This window comes from Lithobates pipiens, unplaced genomic scaffold (assembly GCF_037356315.1).
Source record: "Lithobates pipiens isolate NorthernLeopardFrog02 unplaced genomic scaffold, aLitPip1_a1.2 Scaffold_13, whole genome shotgun sequence".
NCBI classification, from domain to species: Eukaryota; Metazoa; Chordata; class Amphibia; order Anura; family Ranidae; genus Lithobates; species Lithobates pipiens.
In genome coordinates, this window is record NW_027507718.1 from 527,891,289 (window position 1) to 527,910,804 (window position 19,516).

At 43.6% G+C, this 19,516-nt stretch overlaps 1 protein-coding gene across 1 annotated transcript; it reads left to right on the plus strand.

The window, feature by feature from the left end:
* The first annotated feature begins 5,427 nt into the window (after positions 1 to 5,427).
* LOC143975647 (gamma-crystallin-3-like) lies at positions 5,428 to 12,876 on the plus strand. Its single transcript, XM_077478138.1, has 3 exons — positions 5,428 to 5,513; positions 8,150 to 8,392; positions 12,549 to 12,876. The coding sequence occupies exons 1-3, from the start codon at positions 5,505 to 5,507 to the stop codon at positions 12,822 to 12,824; spliced, it is 528 nt and encodes a 175-aa protein (XP_077334264.1). The 5' UTR covers positions 5,428 to 5,504; the 3' UTR covers positions 12,825 to 12,876.
* Positions 12,877 to 19,516: the final 6,640 nt, after the last annotated feature.

Consider the following 19,516-nt stretch of genomic DNA (forward strand, 5'->3'; position numbering starts at 1 on the left):
CTTCCTCCTATGCTTGTCTCCCCAACCTCTCCCATTCTTTGGTACTCCCTACTCCAATATATGATTCAAATTGGCATGAGAAAAGTTCAATACTAACCTTAGAAAATATTATTTTCCTAAAAGAGTAGTTGATCCTTGAAATATACTTCCAGCAGATTGAGTCAGTCGACAGTAAGTGGATTCCAGTATGCTTAGGAATAGCATAGATCAATAATTATAAAATAAAAAATATGTATATAAATAAAAATTGCACTGCCACATGGGTAATATCCTTTGCTTTACTTGCCCTTCCATTTCAGAGTGCTGGGCAGGCCCTCCTAACCTCTTGTCTTGAATTGTATTTTAACTTTCTCCCTTGAATTGTATTCAAACTCTCCCTTTAGTTTATAAAGTGCTGCACACATTGTGAGCAGTCACATTGGAACAGGAAGGAGCCATCCTCAAACTGTTCCCACAAAGTTGGGAGCATGATATAGTCCAAAATGTCTTGGTGTTCTGGCGCCTTAAGAGTTCCCTTCACTGGAACTAAGGGGCCAAGCACAACCCCTCAAAACCAACCCCACACCATAATCCCCCCTCCACCAATTGATTCGGACCAGTGCACAACGCAAGGTCCATAAAGACATGGATGAGCGAGTTTGCAGTGGAGGAACTGGACTGGCCTGTGCAGAGTCCGGACTTCAACACCTTTGGGATGAATTAGAGAGGAGACTGCGAGCCAGTCCAACATCAGTGCCTGACCTCACAAATGAACTTCTGGAAGAATGGTCAAACATTCGCATAGACACACTCCTAAACCTTGTGGACAGCTTTCCCAGAAGAGTTGAAGCTGTTATATTTGCAAAAGGGTGGGCCAACTCAACATTGAACCCTACGGATTAAGACTGGGATGCCTTTAGGTTCCTTTGCGTGTAAAGGCAGGAGTCACAATACTTTTGGTAATAGTGTATATGTAATGAGGCACCAAACTTACTGTTTCTTGTTGTTCTAAATTCCATGTCAATATTCAAAAATATATATATGTGTGTGTGTGTGTGTGTGTGTGTGTGTGTGTGTGTGTGTGTGTGTGTGTGTGTGTGTGTGTGTGTATGTATGTATGTATGTGCACATGTCTCTCAAGTGAGTACATCCCTTACATTTTTGTAAATATTTTATTCTTATCATTTCATGTGACAACACTGAAGAAATGACACTTTGCTACAATGTAAAGTAGTGAGTGTACAGCTTGTATAACAGTGTAAATTTGCCGTCCCCTCAAAATAACTCAACACACAGCCATTAATGTCTAAACCACTGGCAACAAAAGTGAGTACAACTCTAAGGCCGCGTACACACGGGCGGACTGTTCGCCCAACTTAGTCCGCTGAACAGTGTTTCAGCGGACAGTCCGCTCGTGCGTGGGCTTCAGCGGACAGTTTCAGCGGACAGTCTGACGAACAAAGTTTTTCGGAATTTCCGTAAGACAGTCCGCTGAAACTTGGTTTCAGCGGACAGTCCGCTCGTGTGTAGGCTTGTTCGACAAACTAAGTTTCGCGCATGCTCAGAAAGGATTTACACGGCGAAGGTTGCATTGCAGTGTATTGGACGTCGAATTTCTCGTCCCGTCGTACGTGCCGTTCACGTCATCGCGCACGCTTTCAGCGGACTGTTCGTTCATCGTGTGTGGTCAAGTCCGTTCATGCAAATTTTGAGCGGACTGTTTGTCGGATTGTTTGACGAACAAAGTTGGGCGAACAGTCCGCCCGTGTGTACGCGGCCTAAGTGAAAATGTCCAAATTGGGTCCAATTAGCCATTTTCCCTTCTCGGTGACATGTGACTCCTTATGCCGCGTACACACGATCAAACAATCCGGTGGAAAAGTCCGGCAAACTCAAGTCCGCCAAACAATCCCACCGTGTGTAGCCTCCGGCATACTTTTTTGACCCGAAAGTACGGCGGACTTAGAATGCCGTGTTGCACACCAATCTATTCGTCGGACTCGCATTTCGGCGAACAATCCGGCCGTGTGTGTGCCAGTCCGCCGTACTTTTGAAATGAGTGGACTTTTCCCGCCCGGAGAAAAGTCCGCTAATTTCGAGCGGGTCTCCAGGTAGGCGGGGCCCGCGAAGGAGACGTCGCTGGCCCCGCCGCCTGGTATGGACTTAAAGGGGAACCCCAACGCCGAAAAAAATTGGCGTGGGGGTCCCCCCCAAGTCCACAACAGACCCTTGTCCGAGCCCGCTACCCGGCCGGCCAGGAAAGGGGGGCGAGCGAGCTCCCCCCCTCCTGAGCCATACCAGGCCGCGTGCCCTCAACATGGGGGGGTGCCTTGGGGAAGGGGGGGCCGCGCGGCCCCCCCACCCCAAAGCACCTTGTCCCCATGTTGATGAGGACAAGGGCCTCTTCCCGACAACCCTGGCCGTTGGTTGTCGGGGTCTGCGGGCGGGGGGCTTATCGGAATCCGGGAGCCCCCTTTAATAAGGGGGCCCCCGGATACCGGCCCCCCACCCTATGTGAATGTGTATGGGGTACAATGTACCCCTACCCATTAACCTGTAAAATAAAAGTACAAAAAAAAACACAACACACGAGATAAAATATTTTATTGCACAGCTCCGGGGGTCTTCCGTCTTTGGGGGTCTTCTCGCCGGACTCCTCCGCTACCTTCTTGTAGCTCTTTTGCTAGCGGAGGAGTCCGGCTTTCTTCCTCGCCGCCGGCCTCTTCTTCCGACTTTGGGGGTCTTGTCCCCCTCTTCGGTTCTTCTGCCGGGCCACCGTGCCTTCTTATAGCTCTTTTACAGGCGGTGGCCCGGTCTTCTGTCGCCGCCGTCGCCGCCGTCGCCGCCGTCGCCACCGCCTTCCGTTCTTCTTCTTCTTCTTCTTCTTCTCCAGGAGATATTGACTCGACGATCTCTCCGGCCGCAGTGCCAGGGAAGCGCTGCGCTGCCACTTATATAGGGACAAGGGGCGGTGTCACATGGCTTTATGTCACATAGGTTGGTCACATGGGTTGATGTCACATGGGGACTGTGACATCGCAAGGGGGTGGGGTTCCCATGTGACACCAACCCATGTGACATAAAGCCATGTGACACTGCCCCCTGTCCCTATATAAGTGGCAGCGCAGCGCTTCCCTGGCATTGCGGCCGGAGAGATTGTCCTGGAGAAGAAGAAGAAGAAGAAGAAGAACGGAAGGCGGTGGCGACGGCAGCGACGGCGGCGACAGAAGACCGGGTCACCGCCTGTAAAAGAGCTATAAGAAGACGCGGTGGCCTGGCAGAAGAACCGAAGAGGGGGACAAGACCCCCGAAGTCGGAAGAAGAGGCCGGCTGCGAGGAAGAAAGCCGGACTCCTCCGCTAGCAAAAGAGCTACAAGAAGATAGCTGAGGAGTCCGGCGAGAAGACCCCCGAAGATGGAAGACCCCCGGAGCTGTGCAATAAAGTATTTTATCTCGTGTGTTGTGTTTTTTTTTGTACTTTTATTTTACAGGTGAATGGGTAGGGGTACATTGTACCCCATACTCATTCACATAGGGTGGGGGGCCGGTATCCGGGGGCCCCCTTATTAAAGTACGGCGGACTTAGTACGCCGTATTAGTCCGCTGAAAAAGTGCCGTGTGTGGGCAAGTAGCCCGTTCGGAAATTCCGACGGACAGTCTGGCGGAAGTCCGCCAGACTAAGTACGTCGGACAGACGGCTACGTGTGTACGCGGCTTTAGTGTTACAAGGTCTCAGGTGTGAATGGGGAGCAGGTGTGTTTCATTTTGTGTTATCACTCTGTCATACTGGTCACTGGAAGTTCAACATGGCACCTCATGGCAAAGAACTCTCTGAGGATCTGAAAAAAAGAATTGTTGCTCTACATAAAGATGGCATAGGCTATAAGAAGATTGCCAAGACCCTGAAACTGAGCTGCAGCACGGTGAACAAGACCATACAGCGGTTTAACAGGACAGGTCCCACTCAGAACAGGCCTCGCCATGGTCGACCAAAGAAGTTGAGGTCACATGCTCAGCGTCATATCCAGAAGTTGTCTTTGGGAAATAGATGTATGAGTGCTGCCATCATTGCTGCAAAGGTTGAAGGGGTGGGGGGGGGGTCAGCCTGCCAGTGCTCAGACCATACGCCGCACACTGCATCAAATTGGTCTGCATGGCTGTAATCCCAGAAGGAAGCCTCTTCTAAAGATGATGAACAAGAAAGCCCACAAACCATTTGCTGAAGGCAAGCAGACTAAGGACATGGATTACTGGAACCATGTCCTGTGGTCTGATAAGACCAAGATAAACTTATATGGTTCAGATGGTGTCAAGTGTGTGTGGCGGCAGCCAGATGAGGAGTACAAAGACAAGTGTGTCTTGCCTACAGACAAGCATGGTGGTGGGAGTGTCATGGTCTGGGGCTGCATGAGTGCTGCCGGCACTGGGGAGCTACAGTTCATTGAGGGAACCATGAATGCCAACATGTACTGCTACATACTGAAGCAGAGCATGATCCCCTCCCTTCAGAGACTGGGCCGCAGGGCAATATTCCAACATGATAACGACCCCAAACACACCTCCAAGATGACCACTGCCTTGCTAAAGAAGCTGAGGGTAAAGGTGATGGACTGGCCAAGCATGTCTCCAGACCTAAACCATATTGAGCATCTGTGGGACATCCTCAAATGGACAGTGGAGGAGCACAAGATCTTTAACATCCACCAGCTCTGTGATGTCATCATGGAGGAGTGGAAGAGGACTCCAGTGCCAACCTGTGAAGCTCTGGTGATCTCCATGCTCAAGAGAGTTAAGGCAGTGCTGGAAAATAATGGTGGCCACACAAAATATTGACACTTTGGGCTCAATTTGGTGATTTTCACTTAGGGGTGTACTCACTTTTGTTGCCAGCGGTTTAGACATTAACAGCTGTGTGTTGAGTTATTTTGAGGGGACAGCAAATTTACACTGTTATACAAGCTGTACACTCATTACTTTACATTGCAGCCAAGTACATTAAATAAATCATTTACAAATCAGAGGAAGCAGCAAATTTAAATGTTTTAATTTACATGAATGTTTATACATAATTTGCTCAACGTGTTGAGAATAATATAATTCCCAAATCATGATTGCTTCTAATCTTGAATTGCAACGTTCACAGATCAGAGGGGGCTCCACACACAATACTCATGAGAGTCAGAAAATGGGTAAATCAGAGACTTCCCTGAACTGATCTTTATAGGTTTTGAAGTCTGCAGTAGACATGGGTTCAATGGTATTATAACACAATAGAAAGAGGTCCATTCTCTTGACAGATTAGTACACTCTTTTTTTTTTATTTTATTTTTTAGCTCAGGTTAGGTAAACAATTTTAACACTACTGTAAGCAAAAATTAACAATAGTCATAAAGAAACACTTAAAACAATTGCCATGGAAATGGAAAAATCCATTCATTGTGCATACTGTGCATGGTGTAAGCAGTATATAAGCCTGTGCTCTCACTGCCAGTCACTATACAGCATTGGAGGACACATCCAGCAACATGGGAAAGGTAAAAACCTATGCTACTATAAGAAATGTAATAATAACTATTAAAGATAGGAGTGTGAGTCCATCATTGACCAGTAATTAAGGATCATCGAACCTGGAAGACTGAAGACACCATCCCTTATTTTTTATTTTTTTACTACTTTGGGGACATTAGCCCAAAAAGTGGTATTAGAGATGAAAGAGCCTCTAAACCCTACTAACACTATTATATGAACTGTATGAATATGTATTGAGTGTGGGTGCGTGTCCATTATTGACCAGTTATTGAACTTCATGGAAGACTGAAGACATCTTATGACAAAGGTACTACTCCATATTTAAGTTAAGTTAAATGCCATACTCACCTGCTCTGTGTAGTGGATTTCCACAGAGCAGCCCAGATCCTCATCTTCCAGGGTCCCACCCCGACGCTCCTTGCCCCTCCCTCCTTCTGAGTACATTCAGAGCAAGCAGCTTTCTATAGGGGCAACCGAGGTGGGTTGCTCTTTGGATGCTGCTCTGTATGTCCGTTCAGATTCAGAGCCCAGCTATGCTCCGCTCCTCCTCTCTCCTCATTGGCTCACTGGCTATGATTGACAGTAGTGGGAGCTAATGGCTCCCTCTGCTGTCTCAGCCAATGAGGAGGCAGGGACCCTGGAGAGCCGCTGCTCTCGTGCACATCGCTGGACCACAATGGCACTCAAGTAAGTATTAGGGAGGGCTAGGGGAGCAGAACACAGAAGGTTTTTCACCTTCATGAATATAATGAATGAAGATAAAAAACTATTCCTGGTGGGGTCTCCTAGTTCACAGCATGAACCCATGGGGGGGGGGGGGCGAGGATGCCCCATGCCGGGACCTGATTTTGTTTTGTTATTAACCATCTCTATTATTAAAGAGGAACTGCAGTCTGCTCACATAATATGTAATAAAAAAACATCTTTGCCATTCTGAAGCTTCCCTCCAACTACTTTGCATATTTTATATATACTGTGATTCTGTACTTCTCAAATATGCTGCAGAAATCTCCCTCCACTGAGTCTGGCTGCATCCATTTTAACTGTGGGCAGCGGAAGCTGTTGCCTGTTCACTTCCTGGATTTACACACACAGAGGCACACCTCCAGCTCTGCAGCTCTCATTGGCCCTCTTATGACTCACCCCCCCCCTCCTCCCGACAATCTCTCACGAGAGTGAGAGAGTGAGGTGTGCATGATGTCATAAGCCTAGTCTTTTTACCAGAGAAGAAACAGGAAGTGGGCTGCATAAGGTATATACTGGCAGAAAAAAAATGTTTTACTATCCGAAGTTAAAACAACAAGGGCAGAAGATTAAATAGATGGAAAGTTGAAAAAATTATTGAAGTTCTGCTTTAATCTCACATGGAGAACCTAATGCCCCGTACAGACGAGTGGATTTTCCATCGGAAAAAAACGTGGATGTTTTTTCTGACGGAATTCTGCTCAAGCTTGGCTTGCATACACACGGTCACACAAATGTTGTGTGGCACAGTGGTTAGAACTCTCGCCTAGCAGTAAAAAGGGTCACTGGTTCAAATCCCAACCACAGCACTACCTGCCTGGAGTTTGCATGTTCTCCCTGTGCCTGCGTGGGTTTCCTCTGGATACCTCCCATACTCCAAAGACATGCAGGTAGCTTATTGGCTTCTATCCCAAAATTGGCTCTAGTATATGTATGGGGACCTTGGATTGTGGGCTCCTTGAGGCTAGGGACTGATGTGAGTGTGCAATGTACAGGGATAGGGACAATTGTAGACACTCACTCAGGTTGGACTGGTGTCTTTATTCAACCTTACTAACTATGTAAAAGTTCTCTGAACTTTTGACCGTCAAGAACGCGGTGACGTACAACACTATGACCAGCTGAGAAAATTAAGTTCAATGCTTCCGAGCATGCGTCAAATTGTTTCCGAGCATGCGTAAGAATTTTGCACGTCGGAAATTGTACAGACAATCGCATTTTCAGATGGGAACTTTTCCTGACTGAAAAATAGAGAACAAGCTCTAAATCTTTTGCTGGCTGGAATTCCTCCAGCAAAAGACTGATGGTGTATACACACATTCACATTTTCCAAAAAAAAAAAAGCTCACATCAGAGTTCTGCTGGCGGAATTTCCGATTGTGTGTACGCGGCATAAGACTCTTGCTTACTGCAACCCTAATGACATCTATTTTGTGGGAATTGTATAAGCTGTATGTTAAGTTTATGTTTCAATATCCTTATTATGTTCTTGTCCTTTCATTGTGTTAGGCATTGCAGGCTGATATATTGCACTTGTTATTACTCTCTGTGTTCTTGTAAAACCAATAAACATATTGAAAATGAAGGTAAAAAAAAACCTTGGACCTTTACAAGCACCTTAAAGTTGGGCTTTAAAGCAGAACTCCCAACGTGAAGTTTTATTTTAGCCACAGAATCAATTTAAATTTAATATATATATATATATATATATATATATATAGCAATTTGGGTTCTCTTGCTATGCAACAGTTGTAGAGAGGTATTTTGACAAAGGGATACAAAAAAAAAATCAAAAAAAAAAATCTGTAATGCTAAATATTCTAAAAAGTAAAAATGGTAAAACATTCTGTACGTTTCTCGAAACTTCTATAGCGAATTAATCATTTTTTTTTTGCAGATCACTTTCTACGAGGCCAGGAACTTCCAGGGTCGCTCCTATGAGTGTCACTCTGAATGTCCCGACCTGTCCTCATACTTCAGACGCTGCAACTCCATTCGTGTGGAAAGTGGGAACTGGATCCTGTATGAGCTCCCCAACTACAGAGGACACCAGTACTTCCTTCATAGAGGAGACTATCCTGACTTCCAGCAGTGGATGGGCTACAATGACTCCATTAAATCTGTGCGTCTGAGCCCCCAGGTAACACAACACCTTAAAAGTTTTTCTAATGTTTCAACTTTTAAACAAGGCCATATTGCTATACAGAAAATTATCGGTGAAGGTTTAAAAAATATCCCCTCCAAAAATAAAAAAAAGATCAGTCCTCATTTGTGAAAAATAAAAAAAAGCAGTTCCAGCTCCTATGCTTACCCAGTACTTACTGAACCTCACAGACTCAATTGTTCCCCAATCCAGCACCATTCCTCACCATTCCTCTCTTAGGTTTAATGACATCCAAGGTCAGTCAACCCACTTCCTGTAAATTTGAGGTGTCAAGGCCCCACCCCCAACCCTTGATTCACAGGAAAATGATATAAGAAGAAGCTGCCCTCTCTACAGCATTACGGGCCTGCCCAGGTCCAGAAGAAACCGGGAATGAGAAAGACCTTTGATATCATTAGACTGAAGATAGACAAGATAGAATCAAGTCGTGTTCAGAAAAAGCATTGGGGTGGAGGGGGTCCATGCCTGAAACTGTGTATTAAATTTGTTGTAAAGTGGTTGTAAACCCTTTACAACCACTTTTTGCTACAGGCAAGCCTATAATAAGGCCTACCTGTAGCTACACTGGATATCACCTAAACCTGCACGGTTGAGGAGATATCCCTTGTATTGGCATGTATTTGCATGTGCCAACATCATCGGCACATGCACACTGAAGCAATGTCGCGTACAGGCACAGTCAAAATTTGGACAAAATTTTCATTATTCAGAGATTTGGATTTATCCAAATTTACAAATCACAATAGCAATGAAGTTCAACGTATCCACAATAAATTATAACGAAAAAAAATTATTCTAATTTGAATGAAAAACTGAATATGAAAATCAAATTCAAATTTGAAAATTTATTTGAAAATGTAATCAAATTCAAAATAAAACATATTGCAATAAATTCAGTAAGGTTTAAAAGTGAAATAAGATGATGAGTCCTACTTATGCCACGTACACACGACCAGACTTTTCGAGGGATTAAGTCTGACAGACTTTCGACGGAGTTCTGACGGAGTTCTGACAGAGTTCTGACGGACTTTCCGAATGAACGGACTTGGCCACACACAATCACACCAAACTCCGACGGATTCAAACGTGATGACGTACGACTGGACTAGAATAAGGAAGTTCATAGCCAGTAGCCAATAGCTGCCCTAGCGTCGGTTTTAGTCCGTCGGAATAGAATACACACGAGCGAATTTTTCGGTAGGAACTGGGTCCGGCAGAGTTCTGGCGGAAAAATTTGAAGCATGTTTCATTTCTAAAGTCTGTCAGACTTTTGCGAATCAAAAGTCCGTTGCAGCCCACACACGATCGAATAGTCTGCCGGAATCATTCCGTCAGACTTTGGATGTTGAAAAGTCCGATTGTGTGTACGGGGCTTTAGGCTTCTTTACATAATAGAATAGAAAAGAAAATCTGGAAGTAGTTTCAGGGAGAAATGTCGCCGGCCAGTGCTGTGTACGAGCAGGGGCTTCGATCTCAGGCAAGTAATTCATAATGAGCTAGTATGCTATGCATTCTAGCTCATTATGCCTTTGTCTTGCAGGTTTTTTTTTTGTTTGTGTTTTTTTTTTTTTTAGGGTTTAATGTTTTAAAATCATTCATTCTATAGCGTTTGTATTTGTATATGCACATGGAGTAAGCCAAAGTTGCATATCTTTCCTTTCTGCTTTGCTGTGCTATGCAATGGTTTTGCTTCACTGCTATTTTTATTTTTTTATATTTTCTACAATACCAGTCTCAGTCCCCAGACTACAAAACAAGACTCTCCATATGGCTGATTTCATCTCAGGAGTTTTTTTAAAGGGAAGAAGGGTTATTGAAGTGACTAATTTGCCCTGTCTATAGTGTCTAATCTACAACTCTCTGTTTATTAAAAAAACTAATTCAAAGTAGACATGTGTGATTTGTTCCGTTACAAATTAAAATTCCGTACAAAATTTTCATTATTCTGAGATTTGGATTTATCCAAATTTCCAAATCACAATAGCAATGAAGTTAAATGTATCCAAAATAAATTATAATGAAAAAAATGTTTCTAATTTGAATGTAAAACTGAATTTTAATTTGAAAATCAATTCAAATTTGAAAATTCATTTGAAAATTTGAAAATTCATTTGAAAATTTGAAAATTTTATCAAATTCTAAATAAAACATATTGCAATAAATTCAGTAAGGTTTAAAAGTAAAATAAGATGACGGGTCCTACTTAGGCTGCTTTACAGAATAGGATAAAAAATTAAAGAATGGAATAGAATTGAATAGAAAAGGATACAATATACTGTGTATATCTAAAAAAAAAAAATGCATATATTATAATGGAATAGGAAAGAATAGAAAATAGAATAATATTTTGCTTTCCTCCTGGTTAAACTGTCAGCATGTGATTGTGCATGTGGGATTGTTTGTTTTTTTAAATTAATTTTTTTCTCCATTTTTATTGGTTGACTTGTGTCTTTTTCAACCTGACCAGCTATGTAATTATGCAATAGAATTCAATAGAATATAATTAAACAAATTAGAACAGAATAGAATAAAATGCATATAATAAATAGAATTTTTTTTTTGAATTGAATAGAATAGAATCGAAAAAAATTGAATGACATAAAATACTGTAGGATAGAATAGAAAGAATATAGCCAACCTTCAAAATTAAAAATTTAAATATCGAATCCAATTTGAAATTCAAATCGATTTGAAAAAAAAACGAATATACAAAGCGATTCCGAATATACAAAAATAATTTCCAAAACTATCATTCTAACTTAACAAATATGTTCAAACAAAATAACTTAAAGGGGTTGTAAAGGTTCATTTTTTTATTTTCTAAATAGGTTCCTTTAAGCTGGGGCATTGTTGGTTCACTTACCTTTTCCTTCGATTTCCCTTCTAAATGTTTTTTTTCTTTGTTTTCTTTCGTCTTCTTTTGTCTGAATTTCTCACTTCCTGTTCCTCCTCAGTAAGCTGTTCGGTAAGCTGTTCTGGCTGACTAACCACCGCTCGGATGATGGTGTGAAGTTTACTGAGGAGAAACAGGAAGTGAGAAATTTAGACAAAGAAATAAAATCGAAGGAAAACGTAAGTGAACCAACAATGCACTAGCTTAAAAGAACCTATTTAGAAAATAAAAAAACAAAGCTTTACAACCCCTTTAACAAATCCAAAACAAAACAAATTTTCCCATCGTGGATATCGCTAAAGGAAAGAGCAATCGCATCATTATGTAAAAGTTTCATAAAAATCACCTATATTTATAGTTAAGGTATAACTAAATCACAAATGTTATTTTGGATGGAGTTGCGCCTAATTAAAACCACTGTGGTGGAGTTGATGAGTTTTTTTTTGTGGCCCGGGAGGTTTCCCTTCACTTCCTGTCCTGTAAACTCAACAGGAAGTGAAAGGAAAGCCCCTTGTAGACAAATCTCACTAGAATAAGAGTTCCCATTGGAGGTTATTTTCCTGTTCCTGTGTTGGATTGTACAGAGATGGGTAGTGGACATTGCGCTTAGGTGGATGAGTCTTGACAGCAACATTCATGACTGAAAAGGAGATAGTCTATGTGAAGGTAGGCCCACAATTAGGAAGTTGCCAAAGATGAGGTGAGAGATAACAAGGGAATGGATTGTAGATTGGTGGTTTCATTGGTTGGGATTTGAATTTAGTTCATATATGCCATACTAATAACATGTGGTGTGGGGATGTATGACCCTTTATGTGGTATATCCTTGAGCTGAAAGATGTCTTCACCACCTAACGTCTGCCTCTAACAGTAAGAACTCTCCTGTGAGATTACCTTTTTTGGATCTCAACAGTGCAACTTGTGTAGGGTGGTGAAACTTGACTATAATTACATGTAGCTTTAGAACACATGGGAGATGTTCTTTGGAGAGTGCAAACTGGGTGTTCAAGCTTCAGCAGAAATTTGGCTGTCATGGTAGGACCAGAGTTTGAAGAAGATTTTCGGGTTGTGTTCAAGGACAGCAATACAGATATGGGAAGGCATTGAATTCCTCCCAACTTAATCCAAAATAACCAAAAGATTCTGCTTGGAATGACTGGTTTTAGAGTTACATGTATGACCATTTGCCATTTGTTAATAATCCTTATTATTTTATTGTGGTGTAACTTATTTTAACAGCATCAAGGTTCCTTCAGAATCAGGATCTACGAGAGAGAAGACTTCAGAGGTCAGATGATGGAGTTCACTGTGGATTGCCCTCATGTCAACGAGAGATTCCGCTATCATGATATTCATTCTGTCCACGTCCAGGATGGCTACTGGATGTTCTACGAGGAGCCCAACTACAAGGGACGTCAGTATTACCTGAGACCTGGAGAGTACAGGAGATACACCGACTGGGGAGCCACAAGTCCCAGAATTGGTTCCTTCAGACGTCTCCATCATTTCTACTAAAGTATCAGCATCATAAAAAAAAAATCTTCACAATAAACTTGATAAAAAAAATTGCATGTATGTTTTTTTTTTTTTATATAGTTAATCATGCTTAAAGTAAATATTATTTCAAAGTCTAAAACCTACTTTTTACATTATAAAGTCATTTCAAGGTTTTCCACCATTTTAAATCAAAATATTTATCAGGAGCTCTTTGCAGTAGGGTCATACTCCAGAAACCTTGCTGACACATTTCTTGGATCTTGGGTATGGTCCACCATTTTCATTGTCAGAAAACCAGTCCAGAGTAATGATGTGTAGCCTGTGTGACAGTTGATGGTGAAGACACCCACATAGACTTCATGTCACAGTCTGGCATCAGGCTTGGAGGCCATTGGCTGTAGCACCGGAGGAGCACACAGAGGGGGACCGGAGGAGGACAGGGGGGACGGGAGGAGGACAGGGAGGACAGGAGGAGCACAGAGGACACGGGAGCCAGGGGAGGATCAGGGATGATCAGTACGACGGTGGGTGAAGTTATAATCACCGATCTTCCTGTGTGGCTTTCAATAAAGTAGCTGACAGCCACGAGAAGCAGCTGCCAGCTGCTTTATTGAAAGCCACAAAGGGATATCAGTGATTATAACTTCTCCCCCACCTCACCGATCACCCTTGAGTGTACAGATATCGGACTAGGCACCCGGAGCCCTTGCACAAGTACAAGTACTCCTGCAAATACTCGGTATCTGCACCGATACCGATACTAGTATTGGTATCAGTGCAACCCTAAAATGAATGCATAAGTGCTGCTTCAGTAGTCACTGATGTATTTTTAAGTCTGGGAACAACCCTCAGTGTACATGAATTATAAAAATGGGACACACCGCGCTAGATACCAAAAAAAAAAAAAGATGAAGAAGTGAAAACAACTAAAAATAAAGCAGCTGCTAGAAACGTGAGATACACACATAAACAAATACAGTACCAACCATAGTGGAATGGTTCCGTAGATTAAATAACACCGAAACCATTGAAGAATTAATTAGCATATCCAATGACACAGTCACAAAATTTTCAGAAATATGGCAGGACTGGCGCCGTTTCAAACTTACTGACGCTTACTCCTCACAATTGGGTTAAATAATTCTCATATACTAGATTATACCCTTCTCAGTGTCACCCCTATCCTCTAAATTTAATCTTTTCCACCCTTCCTTTCCCCCATAATATATATTTCTGATTGATCTGTTTTCCCATTCGATAGCTCAGAATATCTTAGTGTTCCCTCCTTTCTAGTTAATGCACCCTTAAGGTTGGTTCTAGATTCAACTATATCAGTAACTAAGATCTTTAATGTGACTCTTTCCACGGTTGGAAATTGGTTAAATTCTGGAGTAAGCTGTTGATCTATTAACTATTTATCTACGCATTCATGCCTTATTGTGCCATGTATATTCTGATGCTATACTTACTCCATTGTTTGTATTTCTCTGTATGACTTCTTTACCTCAATAAAAAATTTTGTGGAAAAAAAAAAAAAAAAACAAATATAACATTCAATATAGCAGCACTATAAAAAATATAAATAAAGAGTAAAGTGTTGTGAACAGACACACACAATGAATGTGTGTGTGAACTCAACACACAGTACCTATGTGTTTGCAAAAATAAGTTCAATCCATATAGTGCACACGGTAATATTCTTGTGATAAACACCTCTCAAAGACAGTGCTCCTCCACCACATAGAGTGCGTGCTTACCAAAAGAAAGCTTTTAAGAGCCTGCGGCTAAATACCCAGCCAGGGCCTCGGTCCACAAGAGTGTTGAATATCCATAGGTATTGATTGGGAAGAATCTTCAACTAAGCACCAGGCGACCAGGGAGACTCAAACAACAAACCGCCAGGGGAATAGGTCAAGTGTTACCAAAAAATGTAAAGAGACTCACCATAGTGTAAAAACGTACCATATAGGTTTATTAAAGCTAAAAGATTGCACTTACAGAAATGCTGATTAAAATGGTCAAGAAAAAAATCTGGCCGGCTTGTGAACACCCGTCCACTGTGTTACAGCGTGATGATGTCAGCACGTCAAACCTCCCGACACGCGTTTCGTCACAATCTGACGTCTCAGGGAATGTCAGTGTACATGAGTTAACTGTGCCGCCAAACTGGGGAGAGCTAAACTGCCACTCTGCTCTGATAAATGAAGAGTGTCCAGAGAAAAACTAGGGTGGCTAAGACATTGAAAAAATATAATTAATCATCGAGAATTTATGAGAAATAAATAAGTGCATTCAGTAGAAGGTAGAAATAGCATTCCAAATAAGTTCATTATCCCCATACATTTTATTGCCATTTTGTACCATGTTGGAATCCGGTCACACAGTAATATTACAAGAGGGGACATATTGTAATGTAAATATAGGTGTGCCTAGGGGAGTGGATAATAATTTACAAGTATCCGAATTTATGGACAATTTTAAGCGGAAATGAAGAGTCAATACTGGGTATGGACTAAGAGTCCAGTGGAAATAGATTGGATTTGTTCCAGTTCACTTTGAATCTTGGAAACACTTTCCAAAACGAATTATGATCAAGAGGGCCTTGGCTAGTGATCCTGTAGCGTCAGAAAAATATAATAACATGTCATCAGCGCATAGAGATACTTTTTCTGAGTATTCAGGTCCCTGCTAAGTAATTCAGCAAATGGTTCAATTGCAATGGCACATAACAGAGGTAGCAAAAGGCATTGTGTTTCTGTATACATAAACAGGGCTTCCATCAGGGGGGTACAGCTGATACACATGTACTGGGCCCGAGCATCTGGGGGGACCTTGGCCACAGCAACCAGGTAGTGTGCAGGAGAGAGGAGCCGGAGGAGAAATAGTGCAGGAGAGGCGCCGTACGCTAAGCACAGTAAGCTGGCAGGGCTGGGACTCGGGAGACATTAAGAGGGAGGGACTTAATAGCCTTTCAGTTGCTCAATGGCTGAGGAGACAGCAGCAGGCGTGCTGCTCTGCCTCCTTAGGCAATAGTTACACAGGATGCACAGTCCATCACTGCAGAACATAGGCGTGCACAGCCTATTGCATTAGGGTGTGCATCCCAAAGCTTAAACATACAGTACATGTGTGTAAATATATATAGGGCAGTAGGGCAATGGATAGTGTCTGTAGGGCAGTGGATGGGGTCAGTAGAGCAGTGGACGGTGTCAGTAGAGAAGTGGACGGTGTCAGTAGGGCAGTGGATGGGGTCAGTAGAGCAGTGGACGGTGTCAGTAGAGCAGTGGACGGTGTCAGTAGGCCAGTGGACGGGGTCAGTAGAGCAGTGGACGGTGTCAGTAGAGCAGTGGACGGTGTCAGTAGCTCAGTGGATGGTGTCATTAGACCAATGGACGGTGTCAGTAGTGCAGAGGCTGGTGTCAGTAGGGCAGTGGACGGTGTCAGTAGAGCAGTGGATGGTGTCAGTAGAGCAGAGGTTGGAGTCAGTAGGGCAGTGGATGGTGTCAGTAGAACAGAGGCTGGTGTCAGTAGGGCAGTGGACGGTGTCAGTAGAGCAGTGGATGGTGTCAGTAGAACAGAGGCTGTTGTCAGTAGGGCAGTGGATGGTGTCATTAGAGCAGTGGACAGAGTCAGTAGGGCAGTGGATGGTGTCAGTAGGGCAGTGGATGGTGTCAGTAGAGCAGTGGAAGGTGTCAGTAGAGCAGTGGACAGTGTCAGTAGAGCAGTGGATGGTGTTATTAGAGCAGTGGACGATGTCAGTAGAGCAGAGGCTGGTGTCAGTAGGGCAGTGTATGGTGTCAGTAGGGCAGTGGAAGGTGTCAGTAGGGCAGTGGAAATTGTCAGTAGAGCAGTGGACAGTGTCAGTAGAGCAGAGGGTAGTGTCAGTAGAGCAGTAGACGGTGTCAGTAGAGCAGTGGACAGTGTCAGTAGAGCAGTGGATGGTGTCAGAAGAGCAGTGGACGGTGTCAGTAGAGCAGTGGATGGTGTCAGTAGAGCAGTGGACGGTGTCCATAGAGCAGTGGACTGTGTCAGTAGGGCAGTGGACGGTGTCAGTAGGGCAGTGGATCGTGTCAGTAGAGCAGTGGAAGGTATCAGTAGAGCAGTGGACAGTGTCAGTAGAGCAGTGGATGGTGTTATTAGAGCAGTGGACGATGTTAGTAGAGCAGAGACTGGTGTCAGTAGGGCAGTGTATGGTGTCAGTAGGGCAGTGGAAGGTGTCAGTAGGGCAGTGGAAGTTGTCAGTAGAGCAGTGGACAGTGTCAGTAGAGCAGAGGGTAGTGTCAGTAGAGCAGTAGACGGTGTCAGTAGAGCAGTGGACAGTGTCAGTAGAGCAGTGGATGGTGTCAGAAGAGCAGTGGACAGTGTCAGTAGAGCAGTGGATGGTGTCAGTAGAGCAGTGGACGGTGTCCGTAGAGCAGTGGACTGTGTCAGTAGGGCAGTGGACGGTGTCAGTAGGGCAGTGGATCGTGTCAGTAGAGCAGTGGACGGTGTCAGTAGAGCAGTGGACGGTGTCAGTAGAGCAGTGGATGGTGTCAGTAGGGCAGTGGACGGTGTCAGTAGAGCAGTGGACGATGTCAGTAGGGCAGTGGAAGGTGTCAGTAGGGCAGTGGACGGTGCCAGTAGAGCAGAGGTTGGTGTCAGTAGAGCAGTGGATGGTGTCAGTAGGGCAGAGGTTGGTGTCAATAAAGCAGCGGATGGTGTCACTTGAGCAGTGGATGGTGTCAGTAGGGTAGAGATTGGTGTCAGTAGTTAACTTTTCTATTACCTTTTTACAATTTTTTTAAATTAATTATTTGTACAATCATTTTATTATTATTATTATTATTTATTTTTTTCTGAGCCCCATTGGCCCCAGTCTAAATAGACCCCTGATGTCTCACATTACAGAAAAAGAAAGGGACTCAGGACAGAGATTGCCCTGTCCCTTTCTCTGCAGCCAAGCAGCAGGGGTAATCTGCGCAGCACAGGGTGATTAGGGTGTGCCCATGCACACCTGGCACAACCTGTGCGCATGCCTATGCTGCAGAGCCTCGTGCTTCCTGTGTTGGCGGGAGGGACAGAATTCCTCTGCAAAGAAGCTGCTGTTCCAGCGAGAGCGAGGTGAGTGAATAAAAAAAGTGTTTCCCTGAAGCAACTACAAGACATGCACAGTGCACAGCCTGTGCTCCCTTATTAATACCAATCACTTTATTGCCAGCCCTATTGCTGTCCTTTTAGCAGAGTGAAAGTGACTTTACACATGTGCAGCATAGGTGTCAGCTTATGTCACCATGTTAAAAGGACATCAAATTGGGTAGCATTACAGTGACTGTTATTAGTCCAGGTTCACTAACCTAGCCAATGCTCTGAAAAGCAACCCATGCGGATTGTTTTTCAGGCTCCTTTCACATGACTAGTCCAATCGTGTCCTCCTGTCTGTTTTTGAGACAAACCCGATCGGACCACCCATTGTTGTCTATGGAATGGCAGATTTAAATGGATATTTGTCAGTTTAAATTATACAAATTATACAATTGTTTACACGGATAAATAACACTAACGGTTGCCAATTAAAAAAATACATAAACAAGGAGTATTGGTACATAAATGTAGAAGTAGTACATGGTACACGGGCATCATACTAGCCGACTAGTTTCGTGAGATCCAGCTCGCTCTTCAGGGGTGGATGTGTGTAACAATGTACCTAGGATGAACAAAAATATATATGTTTGGCAATATAGCACAGTATTGGTTATAAAGGCACAGGGTAGGAGGGGTTGTAGCCCCCCCCCATACTTACCACTGAGCCTGAAGCCATGGCCAAGCTCAGTGGTAAGTATGGGGGGGGGGGCTACAACCCCTCCTACCCTGTGCCTTTATAACCAATACTGTGCTATATTGCCAAACATATATATTTTTGTTCATCCTAGGTACATTGTTACACACATCCACCCCTGAAGAGCGAGCTGGATTTCACGAAACTAGTCGGGTAGTATGATGCCGTGTACCATGTACTACTTCTACATTTATGTACCAATACTCCTTGTTTATGTATTTTTTTAATTGGCAACCGTTGGTGTTATTTATCCGTGTAAACAATTGTATTTGAATAAACCATATACTATATTTACTACTGTTATGTTTACTGGTGGAAACAGTACCCACTTCATTTAAAGTCCCAGGGCGAATCCTTTGTTGTTTTTTATACCCCAATTAGGGATGAGCTTCGTGTTCGAGTCGAACGTATGTTCGACTCGAACATTGGCTGTTCGGCCGTTCGGCGAATTCCGAACGTTTGGGCCGTTCGCGTCAAAATTCGAGTGGCACGCGCGGACCACAATGCACTGCGGTGGCGCAGTGCATTGCTGGCTCATGATTGGCCAAGCATGCACTGTGACCCCGCATGCTTGGCCAATCGTAGCGCCAGCAGCGAGGAGAGCCATGATTGGCCACAGGCATCCTGCCTGTGGCCAATCATAGCTCAGGCTGTGTAGTGCACGCCCCACACTATATAAGGCCGCCTTTGAGGCGGCCTCGTGTAGTGTGTTAGCATCTGAAGCAGTGGGTGTTCTGTGTACCTTCAACACAGTTACACACCAATCGTTTTTGGCTGATTTCCTATCTTGCTGCTGTGTAGTGGTTGTTGTCTGTGCCCTGACTGCAGTATACACCACTATATTCACCTCACCTATATAGCTAGTGATCTAGCTTTAACCACTTAACAACTGCCC